The 18,081-nt window shown below is 40.6% G+C and overlaps 2 protein-coding genes and 1 pseudogene across 4 annotated transcripts; 1 reads left to right on the top strand and 2 right to left on the bottom strand.

The window, feature by feature from the left end:
- The first annotated feature begins 434 nt into the window (after positions 1-434).
- Positions 435-10,905, top strand: LOC115749578 (ribonuclease TUDOR 1). Of its 2 annotated transcripts, none has more exons than XM_030686458.2 (17): positions 435-583; positions 988-1,172; positions 1,544-1,618; positions 1,709-1,822; positions 1,916-2,020; positions 2,534-2,740; positions 3,762-3,974; positions 4,056-4,163; positions 6,654-6,824; positions 6,904-7,101; positions 7,183-7,548; positions 7,629-7,859; positions 7,941-8,129; positions 8,204-8,281; positions 8,359-8,553; positions 9,464-9,841; positions 10,361-10,905. In XM_030686458.2, the coding sequence occupies exons 2-17, from the start codon at positions 1,014-1,016 to the stop codon at positions 10,544-10,546; spliced, it is 2,973 nt and encodes a 990-aa protein (XP_030542318.1). In that variant the 5' UTR covers positions 435-583; positions 988-1,013; the 3' UTR covers positions 10,547-10,905. The 2 variants fall into 2 exon arrangements, with proteins under 2 accessions (XP_030542318.1, XP_030542319.1); XM_030686459.2 differs by having other exon boundaries at positions 437-587.
- Positions 10,589-12,609, bottom strand: LOC125316012 (annotated as a pseudogene).
- Positions 12,610-13,636: 1,027 nt separating this feature from the next.
- LOC115749579 lies at positions 13,637-17,178 on the bottom strand. 2 transcript variants are annotated; one of them, XM_030686462.2, is made up of 4 exons: positions 16,233-17,169; positions 15,792-15,950; positions 14,249-14,503; positions 13,637-13,981 (listed from the first exon to the last, which is right to left on the bottom strand). In XM_030686462.2, exons 1-4 carry the CDS (start codon positions 17,073-17,075, stop codon positions 13,844-13,846), a joined length of 1,395 nt encoding a protein of 464 aa, XP_030542322.1. In that variant the 5' UTR covers positions 17,076-17,169; the 3' UTR covers positions 13,637-13,843. The 2 variants fall into 2 exon arrangements, with proteins under 2 accessions (XP_030542322.1, XP_030542323.1); XM_030686463.2 differs by lacking the exons at positions 13,637-13,981; positions 14,249-14,503 and adding an exon at positions 14,534-15,542 and having other exon boundaries at positions 15,726-15,950; positions 16,233-17,178.
- Positions 17,179-18,081: the final 903 nt, after the last annotated feature.

Genomic DNA, 18,081 nt, shown 5'->3' with positions numbered 1-18,081 from the left:
AATGCAAGACCCTCAAGCAAGTTCAAACCTATTGGACGTAAATGAAAGGATTTAAAGAGTAGATGCCATATTTTTTAAGCCCAAGTCTTGTTTTGAGATCATTTGATCATCGGTCAGCTCGTATCGATTTTTCGAAATTTTGGTGAAAATTTGAGATGTTGACGTTCAAAGACAAGCGGGGTAAACATCAGATTCGGAGAAAATATGGACAACGGCAGTGGATTTAAGTTTAAATGCTGGCGAACGTTATTGTGTCCGTAACGAAGGGTGGTTGTTGTTAGAGCAGAGCAGAAAGATGTATGTTGAACTTGAACTGAAACCCGGTGGACATTTTAGAAATTTTGTCGGAAATAGAGGGCATGTTACAGCCAAGCCCCAGCACACACATAAATACATAAATAAGTTGCTCCATTTTATCATCCTTATTTATAGAGAGAGACCGTTTCCTCTGTTTTCCTTTAGGTCTCTCATTTTGCATCCAATCCTCCCAGCCGTCCGAGTGTGAAGAAGAAGAAGGACCCTCTTCATTTCGAGGGAGAGTTCCTCGAGTAGTGTAACAATATCCGTGGATCGGATCTACAAAGTAGGTATTCTCAAAGAACGCTTAGTTTCGCTTGATCTTCCGCTTTGAAGTGTGGATCTGATTTAAATTGCTTCCGAGCCGTTCTTTGAATTGTTAACTCGTTCCGCAGACAGATCGCAGCTTTTAATTGTTTATCTTGATCCAAAAGACAGATTCTCGCGTGATCTCTTGGTTGCATGTCATCGATCGGGATGCATGTCGTTGTGGTTGAGTTTTCTTTTGCTGATCTAGAGAATTCTTTGTCCGTGGGTTCATTAGATCCTTGTATTCCCCTATTCCTGGATGTTGTTTGCACCAGAACGTCTGAAAATTCGACGTGCAAATCGTTATTATAGCTGAAATGCCGGATTGCTTTACGGAATTTCGAAACTTTGATTCATGGTCTCTGTTTCCTCTCGTGGCAGATCGAGTTTAGATCGTGGTTGCGGCGATGGCGTCATCAAAAGCTGGGTCCACTGGATGGTTCAGAGGTAGAGTGAAGGCTGTTCCATCGGGGGACTGCTTGGTAATCATGGCCATTACCAACAGCAACACCGGCATCCCTCCTGAAAAGACTATTACTCTCTCTTCTCTAATTGCTCCTAGACTGGTAATTTCCCCCCAGTATCTCTCTCTTCTCTCTCCCCTGCCAGCGGGTGGGGGTGCTCACAAATGTCCTTCTCACTCTTTCGTTTTTTGCTGCTGCATTTCTTTATTACAATCCTCTTCAGTTCCGTTATTTAGAGAACTTTTTACAGGAATTTGTCTGGTCTTCTTAACGTCGAAATTTATTTTGTAATGAGAGCTCATAACCCTGATCGCTTCTAGCATTTCCTCTTTCCTTTCTTTTCCTCAGTGAATGCCAACATTATGAGTTCCGATTAATCATGCGCCCATACTGAACTTCTCACTTTTACTAGGGTCTTTTAGACTTGTAGCCAACATTCACAAGTTTTGACATTCTGTTGCTTATTTTCGAAGGCCCGCAAAGGTGGTGTAGACGAGCCGTTTGCATGGGACAGCAGAGAGAATCTTAGGAAGTTGTGCATTGGAAAGGTGCTCATTTCTTCTGTTCAGTGTGATTGCTTGTCAATCACTTTGGCATCTTTTGGGGCATAGTCATATGAAACTGTTATGTTGGCACAGGAGGTCACTTTTAAAGTGGATTACACCGTTCCGTCCATTGGCAGAGAGTTTGGCTCCGTCTTTCTTGGTGACAAAAATGTAGCTATGCTGGTGGTTGCTGAAGGCTGGGCAAAGGTGATATGCTCATATTTCCAGCATGCAGCATGTTGTGCATATATATTCAGGTCAGCTCCCTCACATGAATCGTGGTAAATCCATCTTTTGCAGGTCAGGGAACAAGGTCAACAGAAAGGGGAGGCAAGCCCCTTTCTGGCAGAATTGCTACGTCTTGAAGAGCAAGCTAAGCAAGAAGGTCTTGGTCGATGGAGCCAGGTGCCTTTTGATTTTAGTTGTGTGTTGATGTACACGTGTGATCATTTGCACACCCTTTTCTTCTGAAATTCCTTAGTTCTGGTCTTGATCAACCATGTGATGAGGGTGAAATAATTTAGTTGAATCAACCTTAGTATCTTACTCTCTATATATCTCTACTCGCTGGCCCTTCCTTCATGCGCTCTCCTATCTCTTCTGCGACTTTCTCTTTCCTCTAAATATGATCAGACGTGGATTAATTAATTTCGTATTGTGATGCATGCTACAGATTTCTCTATTGTTCTGAGAAAATAAAGTAAAACCATTTTTAAAGAGAGAGCGCGAGGAGTTCAGCCCGTTAAATATTTGGTAATCATGTCGATTTATAACCTGACTATTGGAAATTTTTTGATGATTATTTCTTACTTGGTGACTAAAGTCTAAACTTTAGATGATTTTATTGCAGTAGATATTCTATTTTCCTTATCAGTTGGAAAGTGACTAACCATCAGTAATTTCCCTCTTAATTCTTAGGTAGCTGGTGCTGCAGAGGGTTCCATCAGACACCTCCCTCCTTCTTCAGTCGGCAATGCTAGCAACTTGGACGCCATGGGTCTGCTCACTGCGAATAAAGGCAGGCCCATGCAAGGCATTGTTGAGCAGATTCGTGATGGCAGTACTCTCAGGGTGTACTTACTTCCAGAATTTCAGTTCGTCCAAGTATTCGTTGCTGGAATTCAGGTACAGTATATAAAATCTGGAGCATTTATTGGGGTGGTTTAGTAGTGAATCCTATCTCATATCCTGGTTAATTGATGTAGGAGAAGTGAGCCCATTTTAAATTGAACTTTGAAAGGAATTTGCAACTAACCGTAACTCGAGAGGAGTAGATTCGTTTATCATCCTTCCAAGGCATCCTAAGCATCACAATTAGGCTTTCTTACGCTTTGCACGAACTTCATAAATGTCTAAGATGGAAGAGTGACAACTGTATATATTTAGACTCATACATACATATTTCTTTTGTTCAGAATATGTAGACTCATATACGCAGCCTCTTTTAAACTCCTACCCTAGTAAAGTGGGTGATTGTGTACCCCACTTCAAGAGAAGAAAAAAAAATCTTAAATCCTAATAGACTATCAATTAAAAGATAATAAGACTACTAAATCAATCAGGAAAAAAAACTATGATCCTATTACGATACTTATTTGAGCTATCGATTGATTGACAGTACTATCTGTGTTTGATAATCACAAAATCAACCGCTCATTTTAAATCATCTAGGGCATGTGCTATCAATATGCACCACACTTAAAGCTTGACATGAGAAATGCTAGCTCTTTATGCTGATTATCGAAAAATGGTGTAATCCATTTGTTGCTGTTGCTTTTCTAACTATAACTAGGAATTTTTAGACAGTCGCCCACTTTTTGTTGGGGGACATACTCATAGTTCTGGTACCTTCCTCCATTTCTGTATCTATGATAGAAATCATTCAGTGGGCTTTTATATTCTAATAGTGGGCTTTATAAAGGTATGACTGTTTATGAATATCAAAATTTATTCTTTTTTTTTTTTTCCATCAATGAAAAAAATTAGATCCTTAAGGTTAATAAGTATAAAATATATGTTAGTACAGTTGTGGGTTAGCGGGCTCCACTAATCTACAATGTGGAAAATATGCTAGCAACTCAGTTATTTGATTTGGCTTTTAAGTGAATTTCAATAAAGTTGCCCGCGAATCTTTCACTTCTTGCAGGCACCCTCCATGGGAAGAAGGACTGCATCCGAACCTGTTGCTGAAGCAGAAGTATCTGATGAACTGAATGGAGTTGCTACTACTGAACCAAGGGCCCCTTTAACGTCTGCACAGAGACTTGCAATTTCTGCTGCCTCGGCTGCTGATGTTTCACCTGATCCCTTTGCTTTGGAAGCCAAACATTTCACGGAGATTCGTGTTTTACATAGAGATGTATGAAATTTTTTGTTGCTTTCTGATCTTAAGAAATTCTAGAAGTACCGTTCTTCACATATCTAAGGGGTTTTCTTACAGGTCCGTATTGTCCTGGAAGGTGTTGACAAGTTCAGTAACCTTATAGGGTCGGTCTTCTATTCTGATTCGGACTCAGCGAAGGATCTGGCATTGGAGCTTTTGGAAAATGTATGTTACTCCATATTGCACATTTGCGTTAGATTAATTGCTTTGTTCTTTGTGGATGGTATTGAGGTTCTGTGATCCTCAACGCTTCCTTTTATATCACCGCTGTGAGTTGACTCTTCATTACAATAGATTGTGGGGTGATTTGTCTTCTTTAACCTTGACACTGGGAAATGTTTCCTGTTCCGTGATCTGCATAAATTTGCTTTGCTTTGTGTGACTAGTGCAATGTGAAGCAAGGTTGCAGATGGAATGGGTCTGTTAATGGATGCTGAAATGTGTTCTTCACTTTGCCTAGAACGCGATACTAGGATATACTTGTTTGGACTGGTTGAGTAATAAATGGTTGATATATGTAATGGCTTTGGTTGATAGCTTAAATTTTTGGATCACATTGTTAGTTCATATGGTATTATCCTATTAGCATAAATCAAGAGATCGGATTCCAAAACATTTTCTTATTCTTTTTGTTTTCCTTGTATTTGTACTCTATTTTCCAGTTATTTCCATGTTTCACGTGTGAGATCTAGCTTCCACACAAGGAACAGTGTTAAGAAATACATGTTGACATTTATAATGGGTTTGACAGCTTAAGCTTTTGGGACAAATTGTTAAGCCATTGGAGTAAAGTTTTAATTCGATGCTTTGATATGTGGCAAGCATAACATTGATGACCATGTGTTTATCTTATTGAGAGACTATGTGGAATGTATCTCTAGATTGAGGTAGATTTTTCCTAGCAATATATGAGAGTCCAATATAATTTGACAATGGTATACACGAAATGTTGTTTTTAGCATTTGAGATAGCATCATATGGTACAACAGAAATGTGCGATCCAAATTGTGGTTGATTAGGGGCCTGGATTTCTGTTATGATGAACGTGATATTTAAAGGTTTGCATTCAAATTTGTCAGCAATTTGACTCTGTATCTCATGTTTAACACATCATGTGATTTACATCTCTAGATGGAGGGGTTGCATTTATTAGGTATTAGGTTAAATTGTCAAATATCTTGTAATCACAATAATCTAGTAATCTATCCCGTGCATATACTGGACTATTATATTTTCACCCTGCATGATGATGGACCTATTATTATTACTTAGTATTCAATATGACCTTTTTTCATTTTCTTCGAATTGTGTCTGTTTCATAATATATCTTGGTAAAAAGCACTGTTTAGCTATTTGAGGTTTCAGGCGCTAAGAGACATGCAGCACCTTAATTTGATTCGTCTGAATTAATAGTGGGCTTATGTGTTATGCAGATAAGCTTGAGAGCTTCAATGTATTTGCATTCTGCGTTAAAACACAGGCAAAAAAATTGTATCCAACAAAAGAATTCTTCTATTTTTTTTCCACGATAGATCTCAAGAGTTAGTCAAGCATCAAATTTTTAACCTCTTAACAATAGAGGACAATGCACCTTGATGGTATTTGTGAGTGTGGGCTCATGAACTGTGAAAAAATCATTTTTTTCTGCATTAGCCATTTTACTCTAACCAATGAAAATTCTATTTATGATAAGTTTTCTATATTCATTAGATTACCTATGGTCATTATAGGTCTCACTTATATAGACATATGTGAAATATTTGAGGGTAAAACGTAGCAGCCAATTAATTACAGAACAAAAGTGCAATATTCATATAAATACATGCTTAGATTGGTATTCATGTTGAAAATGAAAGTTCAAACGTATCAAAAGAGTGGATGAAGAGATGCGTCATATGTAGACGCTGCAGGAGTTTTGAGAAGAACCTCTTCTTTACTATATATCTTGGAATTGTATAGAACTGCGAATAATTATGTTTAATCATTCCAATCAAGTTGTTTGAGGAGAAGTGTGCGTGCTTTGACAATGTTGATAAGATAATCCATAGTGATTTACACCACATTACCTTGTATCAGCTATCTCTAGACCTGTAAAAGAAGTATGGTTAATAACATAAGGGACATTGTGTGTCTTGTGACCTCCCTCACTATTGAAGTTTGATACTGGGTATGTCCCACATAAACCATGTCCAGTATTTGATCATTACAATGGACATCATTTCCAGTCCAAGGGAAAGCAATGTGGATTGTTTGTGATATTTATTTCGAAGAAGTAGTGATACTTATTTCATAGAACTTTCCATTTAAATATCCATATTTTGATGTTAATGTCAAACTAAATATTTTTGGTAAAAGTTCAATTAACAGAGTACTCCTCTTAAGAATGATGTTTTCCAAAAGATGGCTTTTCCCATGATTAGATTTGTCAAGTATCTGAATAATGTGACTGCTTGGTAGTTAACCAGAAGAAAGCACAAAACTTGAAAATTAGAGCGCTAATAACTCTGCATAAACAGTCATGAGTATTTGCGAGCTGCTTCTGACAGCTTGCAATACTCATGTTTGTCTGTTTGCTGCCACTTTCCACATTTTGTGCTTTTTTTAAATACAAATCTTGTGTTACTCATTCTCCTTCCTGTTGTGTTTCCTTGGCAGGGTTTGGCTAAATATGTTGAATGGAGTGCAAACATGATGGAAGAAGAAGCTAAGAGACGGCTGAAGGCTGCAGAACTCCAGGCCAAGAAAAGTCGATTAAGATTTTGGACAAACTATGTTCCTCCTCCTAGTAATTCAAAGGCAATCTGTGATCAAAACTTCAGTGGAACGGTACAGTCCTAGCTTTGCTCAAGTCCACTTGCTTGTGCTTGTGTGTGAGAATTTCTACCTACCTTTTGGTTTCTTCCAGGTGGTAGAGGTTGTAAGTGGTGACTGTGTTGTCGTTGCCGATGATTCTGCCCCATACGGCAGTTCAATGGCAGAGCGACGGGTGAATTTGTCCAGTATAAGATGCCCCAAACTGGGGAATCCTCGGAAAGATGAAAAGCCTGCACCATTTGCCCGGGAAGCGAGGGAGTTTTTGAGAACACGGCTGATTGGGAGACAAGTGTGAAAACTTTTTTGTCTTTTGTTTAAGACTCATTCGCATTATAGTTCAAGTGGTTACCAATTGTTCTTATTCAATCAGGTGAAAGTTTTGATGGAGTACTCCAGGAAGGTCGGCTTGGCAGATGGAGCTTCAACAGCAGCTGGAGCTGCTGATTCAAGAGTGATGGACTTTGGCTCAGTCTTCTTGGTATCTCCCCTCAATGTTGATGGTGATGATGCTGCCTCAGGGGCTTCATCTGCACCTGACAAACAGCCACTGGGGCTAAATGTGGCAGAGTTGGTGGTTGCACGTGGTTTCGGGACTGTGATTAGGCATCGTGATTTTGAAGAAAGATCAAACTACTATGATTGCCTTCTTGCAGCGGAAGCCCGGGCCATCAGCGGAAGAAAAGGGATGCATTCTTCTAAGGATCCTCCAGTGATGCACATAACAGATTTGGTTACGGTTAGAGGCATCCTTGCTGTAATCCATTATATGTTCTCGACAGATTGTTCGTAAGTAATATATGTGTTAATGTTCTCCAGGCATCAGCAAAGAAAGCCAGGGACTTTTTGCCATTCTTGCAGCGGAGTAGGAGGGTTCCTGCTGTCGTGGAGTATGTGCTCAGCGGTCATCGGTTTAAACTTCTGATACCAAAAGAAACGTGCAGCATTGCTTTCTCCTTCTCTGGTGTGAGGTGCCCAGGTCGGGATGAGCCCTTTTCAGATGAAGCAATTGCCTTGATGAGACGGAAAATAATGCAGAGAGATGTGGAGGTTATGTGGTTCTGCTCTACTGTAGTACTCAGTCAGCTTACCTTTCCTTTGTCTTGATTACCAATTGCTTCATTTGTACAGATTGAAGTAGAAACTGTCGATAGAACTGGGACCTTTCTGGGATCACTATGGGAGTCCAAGAAAAATATGGCAGGAACACTTCTTGAAGCTGGCCTGGCAAAGCTTCAAACTTCCTTTGGCGGTGACAGGATCCCAGATGCTCATCTACTTCAACAGGCTGAACAAGTAGCCAAAAGGCAGAAATTGAAAGTATGAAGCAGAGTATTGTGACCTTAGTGCTCTCATTCTTTAGGTACTGCTTTTGATATAATTCGTTATTGCAGATATGGGAAAATTATGTGGAAGGGCAGGAAGTGTCAAATGGTCCTGCCGTTGAAAGCAAACAAAAAGAAGTGCTCAAGGTACTTTGGAAGAATTATTGATGCTGACAACGTGCTTATTGGAAAATCAGTGCTGACTTCCTTATTAACCTTTTCAGGTGGTGGTAACAGAAGTCCTCGGTGGTGGTAAATTTTATGTCCAACCGGTGGGAGATCAGAGTGTGGCATCCATTCAGAGGCAAATTGTGTCATTGAATCTTCAAGAAGTCCCTCTAGTTGGTGCATTCAATCCAAGAAAGGGTGATACTGTACTTGCTCAATTTGGTGCTGATAATTCTTGGAACAGAGCAATGGTAAGTCGGATAAATGCCTTTACCTAGACATTTTGGTGATAAAAATATATTGTTAGTGTACATTCATTTGTAGCTTTCTCAAGCTCAGAGTAGTTGTTCTACCCTGAAGTTTCTCTTAGGGATGCCCATCTCGTGCTGACTAGAGTTAACTCTATGTTTAACTGAGTATGAAGACAATGTTGGGAATTGTTTAAGAAGAGATAATACGTAGAGGGGATAGAACTGATAGAACATTACTTGGTGTCTGTCATTTTATGATTTGATTAGTCAAATAGGGAAAGTGAATACCATTCACTGTAATATGCTACCCCTGACTGGGTAACTGAATTGCTGTGAAAAGAATTTCAAGTGATGTTTTTATATACTTCAAGTCGTGTCACATTTTTATGCTAAGTAAAAAATGAAAGAACCGTGTTTACATGTTCCCGCTGCTTAGATGAGAGCTACTTAAAGGATCTGGTGCCTAGTTCATTTTGATTTGGATTTTGTTGATAAGTGCCCCATATGGCTTTTGTTAAGCTGGATTAAATATGGTTTGGAAATGATAAAACTTGCATTCAAAGTAGGTAAGGTTTCTTAATCTGTGTACTTTAATAATTCAAATCCTTTTAAAAGGTGCCTTTCTAATTTCAGTCTATTTAACTGGTGCCCTAGGTCTTGTTAACAAGTGGCCCCAACTAGACCCTTTTGATTACTACTTTTTCTCTTGTTTATCTCATATTTCTAGGAGTTTATAGTCTGCCTTCTCATAGGGAAGAAAATTGAGTGTGGAATTAGTATTTATTCTTTTCTGCTTATGCTTTTGGGTGAGAATATCTTCGGAGTACTGAGTTGATGCAGTTTTGTAATTTTTTCCATGCTAATATCTTGTGAAAGCTTGTCTGACTGAAGTTCTCACTTAAATGTGAAGATTGTCAGTGCTCCTCGAGGAACCATTGAATCTGCAAACGACAAGTTTGAAGTGTTCTACATTGACTATGGGAATCAAGAAGTTGTTCCTTACAGTCGTTTACGGCCTCTTGATCCTTCATTAGCCTCTTCAACTGGTCTTGCTCAGCTTTGCAGCCTGGCATATGTCAAGGTTCCCACCTTAGATGAGGATTTTGGTCAGGAAGCAGCAGTTTATTTGAGTGAACTGACGTTAAGCAGCTCGGAAGAATTTAAGGCGACTGTAGAGGAAAGGGATACTTCAGGAGGAAAAGTCAAAGGTCAGGGAACTGGAACAGTTATCACGGTAACTCTTTGTGCGGCTGACTCTGATTTAAGTATAAACGCAGCAATGGTGAAGGTACAGATGCTGCCCTCTTGTAGGATTTAGAATCTTAGCATCTGAATTATGTCAATTTGTGTGTTTTGGTATTCTACAACAAATCATTTGCCACATTTACTGCTTTTAAAGGAGGACTCGTTACTCAATGTACTGTCCTCTTATGTGCCTTATCATATCTGACAATTATATAGGTCAGTAACTTTTGCCTTTCTTCCAGTTTTTGGGATTAATTGCTTAATATGACTGGTCTGGAGAGAGATTTGCTGTATGAAATGTAACAGCAAAAGAAAACATAATCTGCTACCTGACCATTGTCATTGCGGAGGTGGATATCAATAAAAACAAAAAGTCCAATGTCTGATGCAGTGATCTTTATTTGGCTCTGCTTTCCACTTATCATGGTCACTGACATCAAATTGTGTTTGCTTTTCTGTAGTTTTTCCCGCTTTAAAAGTACCTGATGGGTAGCAGAATGCCTCTAGTTATGCTTTTATGTTCTTCCGCTGAGCTTGTCTAATCCTGACTTTGGAATTTCAGGAGGGGTTGGCTAGGATGGAAAAGAGGAAGAAGTGGGATTCCAAGCAGCGGCAAATGGCCCTTGACAACTTGGAAAAGTACCAGGCTGAAGCACGGACTCACCGGCTAAATATGTGGCAGTACGGCGATATCGAGTCAGATGATGAGGATGTCAGCCTGCCTCAGAGAAAGGGTGGTGGCCGGTAACACTTAGTGTTTTGACTGATATATTATATTGGAGAAAAGTATTCAGCCAGAAGCTACCAGGAAGTTTAAGTCAGAGGCATGATAATCTGTTTAAGTGGGGGAGGGAGAAAGATGTGCTAGAACTAGAACTTGCTATAAAGTTTTGTTCTTCTGAGGAATTTCTTCTGTTTGTAAACTCATTCATAGCTTGAGGTGAGGATTCAGTTTAAATTTCATCACAATAAGGCAAGCTCCGGACAGTCTGTTTTCCATTTCGTAGCGGAGACCAGTTTTCACAGTTATACATCTTGTAGCATAAAGCGGCTGTTGCTGCTTCACATTTTCTTGTAGCCGTAAATGATTATTACTGGTTCTTTCAAGAGGGTATGATATAGATTCTTTGTTGACTAGGGATCGTGAATGAACCCGCCCTCTGCGCCGGAATCAGATTGCATGGTTTGAACTGAATCATGCAATTTTGCTTTTGATTATTGGCATGATTACTAAGTAATATTCCAGTTCAATTTACCTATGCCAGACTGGTATTTGAAAAAAAAAAAAACAGAGAGGAAACAAACAGAACATCTAAAGCGAGATGGAGATGGAGATGAAAGGCTCATGGAAGAATTCCTTTTTTCTCGGTAATTTTCAGGCCAACAATGGACAATTAGATTGTGCTGTACCCGTAACTCATGCATTGACCTACTTTCGTTCTTACTCGAAGCTGCACCAAATAAGGACCCTCAGATGAAGAACCGGATGACTAGATGAACGAGAAGAGGACTCCACAAACAAGGGCCCTTAACGGACTGGACGAAGAAGTGAAGTGATCTTGAGAAGAAAATTACGCTCGGTTGAATTAAGGCTTGGAAATTTAAGGCAAACTTTAAAGGATCTACTTTTTGCTCATGGGCTCTTTTATTTAAGCTCTACGTTGCCTAGATGAGAGAAATAAATAAATAAATAAATAAAAAGGCCAAGTCATTATTTTCCGTTTGTCGGATTGGATGCAGGAAATGGAGAGATTTGATTGCATCAATATGACCAGTTTTAAAATTTGATTGCATTTTCCGTTAATTTAAAGGCTTAATTGTACTTTCGCTACAAATTTTATAACTTATATTGCACTTCTCCCCATTTAAATCAAGTACACAACTTGATTTTAAAACCACACCGACAGCGTGGACATTGAGCATCCACTTCTCGAACCCAGCAAGGATGTCTGCGGAATTACCGATTTCGATTCGGAGCAAATGTGGCGGTCTTGTGTGTTTTAGAGCCCCAGGCCGAGGTATTGTCCAACATCGAAACTCTTTCGAGGGCAACATGGTCTCTGCGGACGTAGTATTACTTGTTCTCCACGGAACCTCGCACTCCAAACTTCTCCAGGAATCTGTACTGAGTGAATAAATCTAGACACGAGGCTTTACCTTGCAGAAGCTTGGATGAGAATGATCATTTGGACAATAGAGAATCCTCATAATCTTATAGTCACTCGACATAGCGTCGAAGCCAAATCCTACTAGTATGCGAAGAGTCCCCTGGAAAGAAACTTACGTGCCGGATGGGATCGTCGAACCACCTTGTGCTTTCTGATGAATAAATCCCACAAATACATCAACCGGCCATAGCCATTTCCGGCACATTCTGTGACGCAGATCAAACCATTACATGAACCAACAGAGCAGTAACAGTGGCGAGGAGAAGCAAATGGAATTTCGATTAGAGACATGGAAGCCCGAGTAAGAGACAGGAAAACAGAGAGCCCGAGGAGACCAACGTTCTAGACACACGACATGCCAATTGGAGGCATCAAGAGAGGAGCGGTTCAAGTGGAGCGCCACGAAACGAGGGTCATCGATGGTAGAACGTCATAACCGGCAAACGCACCTGAATCGGAGGAGAGATCCCACCGGCAATCGCTTTAGGATCTCGACGACTTCGTGAGGGAGCTTCGTGTCGTCAGACGAACTGATGGTTGGAGGGATTGAGAAGAACAGCGAACACAGAACTTGGAAAGCGAAAGCTTTTTTTCTGTTATTAGACCGATTTGCCGCGGACTTGTCCAAAACCAGACGAAGCATTTTCTGCTTTTACTACGTGACAAACTCTACGAAATAATTAGACAAATTAATTATTCAAATTTTTGGAATCACGGTTGATTAGGTGGTGATAGACGATGTTAACGCTTGGGCGAGATTGAATGGCACCTCAAACACCCATCCATCTGATTACAACCTATTGCATGAATATCTATTCAATCATAATCTTTTTAATTGTGCTAATTTTTTACCAAACATTTTTGCTAAATTGCAGTGTATCCTTTACGACAATTTACACCAGAGATCGCTAACGGTCATTGCCGACCATGTTTGTCCAATAATATTCAACCGAAAAAAATATAGTATTAATTGATGAATTCATATTTGTCCATGTAAATATTGTTATAAAAAAAAAGGAGCAAATTTCTGTAGGCACAATGTATTTTTACCATAGGATAGCATCCTAAAAACAAATCTTCACAAGCCGTTGGCCGAAAAGAAGGAATAAAAAGAAGAAGCCTAAAGCCTTGACAAAGCCGATTTTGAAATCCATGCTACACGCATGGGGGCTTCAACTAGTTGGTTACTGAATCTGGCAGCATCAATTCTTACCATAAAATGGAAGGAGACATTTGATCACCCCTCGGACACACGTCCATCCACTGTCCTGACGATGATCTCAAGACATGACTTCTTCATCTTTCCTCCTAAATGAAAGAGTAAGGCGAACAGCAAGGGCAACAACCGTTGGAAGTTGGAACATGGCGGTGAAAAGGGCAAGTTTATACCAAGAGGCAAAGGGAAGGTAAAGCCTTTTGCTCAGGTTTTGTTATCACGGCCTTTGCTCGAACCAAAATATCGAATTTCCTTCGGTTGATTCAAAGCTGGCACACTGAACCTTCCTTTGAAAGAGGATCGAGTAGAGTCATCTCAACTTCCGACTAGACGATCCTTTGTTATACATACTGATCGGACCAAGGGAAATTTTGTGAGCACGTATTACCAATTGGTTGTGTACGCTGGTTGCACCAGACAATTCGGCTTCTTACCCTAATGATCCAAAAGTCACTGCGCAATTTCCAACCCAGTTTCATCCCAAATTTGTCAATGTAAGACAAGGAAAGACTTAACATTATTTTGAGGTTTGATACAAGGCTGTTACACGTGCTTTAAAAGCAAAGTAACCGCTAACTCCACTCCTGTAAACAAGTCCAAGTACTTAACATTATCGATAGCGAAACAGAGTACATAACTTGTTAGCTCACTGAAAACACGTTCATGTCATAAGTGACTCGTAACCCTCCTCTCTTTGTTTCCTACGCTTCAAGGAGATTCCAATAGCGGAAGCAATTACCACTCCAAGAAAAGCAAGTATTGCTCCTCCAAAACGGGACAAAGTCATGTTTCTCTGCACCTGCAAAAACCACAAATGCACAAGCGTCGCCTTTCACGTGAGATATTGACTGTTAATGGTAGAATTTGCTTTTCTCATTCGCAAATAAATATAGCTGATCGACCACTCAATGACAACCTCACAGTCACCCTATCCCGCAACATTAATGAACACCCGAGCCTAACAGATACAAACTTCCTCATGACTGCTACCCCCATCACCTGCTTCAGTTTTTGAAACCTTGGAAATCATTTCACTCAAAAAGGCACCATTAGATGGCAACCTTACCTGGACAGCGAAAGGCAAGTCAGGCATGGGCTTTGGCAACTCCCTTGCTACCAAAAGATAGAAAAGTCCCATAACCCCAGTGTGGCTTTGTGATCTGCTATAGTTGGACTCCAGAACCAGAATCTCCCCATCATTGATTTTAACCGAACCATGTTGAGGATAGCATGTCGACATCCCTACTATGTAGCCAGCTTCGTTTCCCGCTTCCTTCCCTGTACCATAAGCCGGCACTGAAGAACATATGACGCGTCCATCCTAATAATGATGCAAAAAAAAAAAAAAAGGTTATAATAGATGGCAATCTGCGATGGACAAAAATATCTCTAAAGTCGGATGCAGGAGACTAAGGTATACCCCAAATTGAGAATTATACCAGCTAATGTTTTTCTTAGCTTGCATGTAACAAAGAACTGCTATGGTTCCCTAGAAGAAATCTGAAAGGCCAGTGTTGGGGACTATTTGAAAGCCAGTGATCTCCACATGTCAGAGATGTATAGGCATCAAATAACATAACAGAAATGACACTTTGTGAGACCATCATTGCTGGTCTCAAGCCGAAATAAACACCAACGGTTACGCATGACAAATGCTATTGTATCATCAGTCAAATAATTGCAGGGTGCCAAGGCTATTTCCCCTACAAGCAAGCCACACCTCTACAACTTTGGACTGGGATCACACAAAAGTCCATAAAGCTTACGACCATTTCTTAGCCTAACGAATTATTGACAATAAAGCCTTGACGCATGCGGATAGGAATAATTTCAACAACTTAACTAAACAGAGGAGCAATGAAGTGTGATGTAAGTGGTGTAATTTCAACTTTAAACTGGATATATGGCAGCATGTTCTTCAAGAGAATCACATAAATGAGCTGGGAATTAATAAGAAATTAGTGGGAATGAGTAAACTTGCAGCCTGTACCTTTTGAAAATATAATCAGGAAGCATTGGTTGAGGGAGAACACAAAAGATATTACAGAAAAATAAGCAAATTGATACAAGATCCCCATGATAATCTTAAAGAGACAATACTAATCATATAAGAACTTTAAAAGCTGTAGATGGCACGAAGATCCTGCCACGAATTTGTGATTGTGGGTAGACTATCTATACATGGATAATGAGGAATTGAGGGAGGTCACCAATTGTGAACAGGTGATAAAATGGAAAGAGGGTTAAAGAAACTATTAGGATGACTGACTAATTAAAGATAACCAGGATCTACAAAGTGACATATGCTACAGTTTTGAGAGTGCTTGAGCAATGGAAGCTGGTGCTTTTTTCTGTGAAATTTGACTTTTTAAGAACAATCAGCGTGGGGCTCCTTTGGGAATCCTCATGAGGCACAAAGTCATAACCAACCTCTTAATAACATTGAAATAATACTGCAGCCAAGCTTATTTCAGTCAGGTATCTGATCAAGCTGTAAACCAATAAATCTTTCCATGAAAAGTCATGTAGGTTTATCCAAGAATTTCCGAATGACCCAGCAATATAGATACATAAAGTGAGGAAAGAAGGCATGCGCATTTTGAAATCACCTCTCCATAAAGATTGGAACCAAGACCCCCTGAATGCTGATGGGCAACACCATACACCACATAACCACCAGTAGGCAGGGCAAGGCTTGTCCTTTTGCTGTCAACGCACAGGTCATCAGCTTCAGTAGCTTGATTGCAGGACTCCACGTCGTATTCAACCTGCATCGACCACATTCTAGCTGATCACCTCAGAAGAAGGATTAAAATAACAAAGAAACAGGTGTGTGAGGTACTACCATGCCAAGTATCAAGAATGTACTTTCAAAAGTTATGGAAGAGCCAAGTGTAAAAGATACCTCACCCCGCATGGGTGCTCCAACCATGTTTGTAATGATAATTCATATAGCAGAAAGAAGTGAATAGTATACCCATGCTAGTTTCGTCAATACTAACAGTATTATGATTTAGGACCTCACGAGTGTCGTAAAGAGGGTAACTCACTCGGCAATGATGTTCTGCACTGTGTTCGGATGATTTATCAAGGGCAGTCCAGGTATCAGTGACATCGAGTATGTAAATGTCAACAGGGAGGATGGATGTATCCCAGTCGGACCAGACCACGGTGTACCTCAGGTAGAGGCTTCTGCGAGCGCCTTGAAAGCCCGGTCTGAGCCTGCACTGTGTCTGGTCATAACAGCAGTACAAACCGCCTATGTAGTCAGGCCTGAGAGGCCTGCCATACTCATCCTGAGTGACGTTGTAGAGATCACACCGGCACTCGGTGCAGCCCAACCTATCCTCCACGCCACGTGTGTCGATGGCGTGGACATTGAGCATCCACTTCTCCTCGAACCCAGCAGGGATGTCCGCAGGATTACCGATTTCGATTCCATAAGGATCGGGAACAAATGTGGCGGTCTTGCGTGTTTCAGAGCCCAGACCGAAGTATTGTCCCAGGGAATCCCTCTGGCATATTCCAGAGTTCCTGGCGAAAACGTAGTCAGCTTTGGATTGGGGATGGCCAGGGCGGGAGTAGTATCTGGCGACGACCCAGTGGTGGAGATAAGTATGGTGAAGAGGGACGGGGATCCCATCCTCGTCAACGACTTGGGCATCGAAACTCTTGAGGGCAACATGGCCTCTGGGGAAACCGATGTCGTAGTAGTGCTTGTTCTCCACGGAACCGGGTCCCAACACGAAATTGGGCGACAAGAAAGTGGCCGACTTGAGCTTCCCGTTCACAACCCCAGCTGCAGCACATGGCTCCATTAACAATACCCATATCACAACACTGACACCCACCACAATCTTCCGGAGCATCCTACTCCCAAGATACAGGCGCATCCTTTCTCTCTCTCTCTCTCTTTCCTTGCTCCAACGAAACTTTCCCTGGTCCAAAGTAAGAAACAAAGGAAATATTAGGGCACCAATCAAGCATAAACAGATTCAGACACGTCACGTGTATCTAATCTATCTATGAGACTCCGTCCCTCGCGGTCGGACCTGCTCCGACAAGAAAGAAAATAACGGAGCGGAATCGGCGAAGAAAAGTCTGGAGATCGTCCAAGCACACGGAGAAAGGTAAGGAAAGAAATCAACCAGAAGAACACTGAAGAAATCTGGTACCAGATGCAATGAAAAGGGCTGTCTTCAGCTCTGTCTTTTTACCTTTACCTGCTTGTGCCATAAGTATATATTCGCATTCTGTGGTCGGATTTATGGGAAGTCAAACAAGAAGGATGGCGACGAATGCTGAGGCCATGGCTTACGCCAATGCAGCTTTCACGTGCGCTGCGACTTTGCGTCATCTTCGACTTCTTCTTCCTCTTTTAATTATTTCTACTTTTCTTGTACAGCCCGATAAGACGGACGAGTTATTACAACGGGTGCGGGCCCCATGTTATAAACTAATTAATATTTCGTGGTCGTGATGATTATTAATATATGCCCCCGGGTCTTAATCCACGTATACGTGTATGGGAAAGTGAAGCTTTGGTATATTTTTAAGATGAGACAATTCATCGGCCTTTACTTCGACACTAAGTCTAGGGACAAAATTACATTTAGCACTAGCTAATATTTATCTCATCAAAATAATAGGTTTGGTCTTACATCGTATGGAGTCATATTAGACGCCGTTTATTTTTTCTACACTACTTGTATTTCTTTTATTTATGCCTTTCCAAACAAAAGAGCCAACATCGATTCGCATCATTACTCTAAATGTACCTTAATATAACCATGTAAACAGATATTATATTCTTAGTATGTTCACAAATCAAATTCTGCTTAAAAAAATGTAGTGGTCTATTGCTGTTTGCAAGCACTTATATCCTTCAATTTGGCATCT

This window comes from Rhodamnia argentea, chromosome 7 (genome assembly GCF_020921035.1).
Source record: "Rhodamnia argentea isolate NSW1041297 chromosome 7, ASM2092103v1, whole genome shotgun sequence".
Classification (NCBI taxonomy): Eukaryota; Viridiplantae; Streptophyta; class Magnoliopsida; order Myrtales; family Myrtaceae; genus Rhodamnia; species Rhodamnia argentea.
Note: the sequence above shows the minus strand (reverse complement) of the source record. Positions and strands in the feature narration are given on the sequence as shown.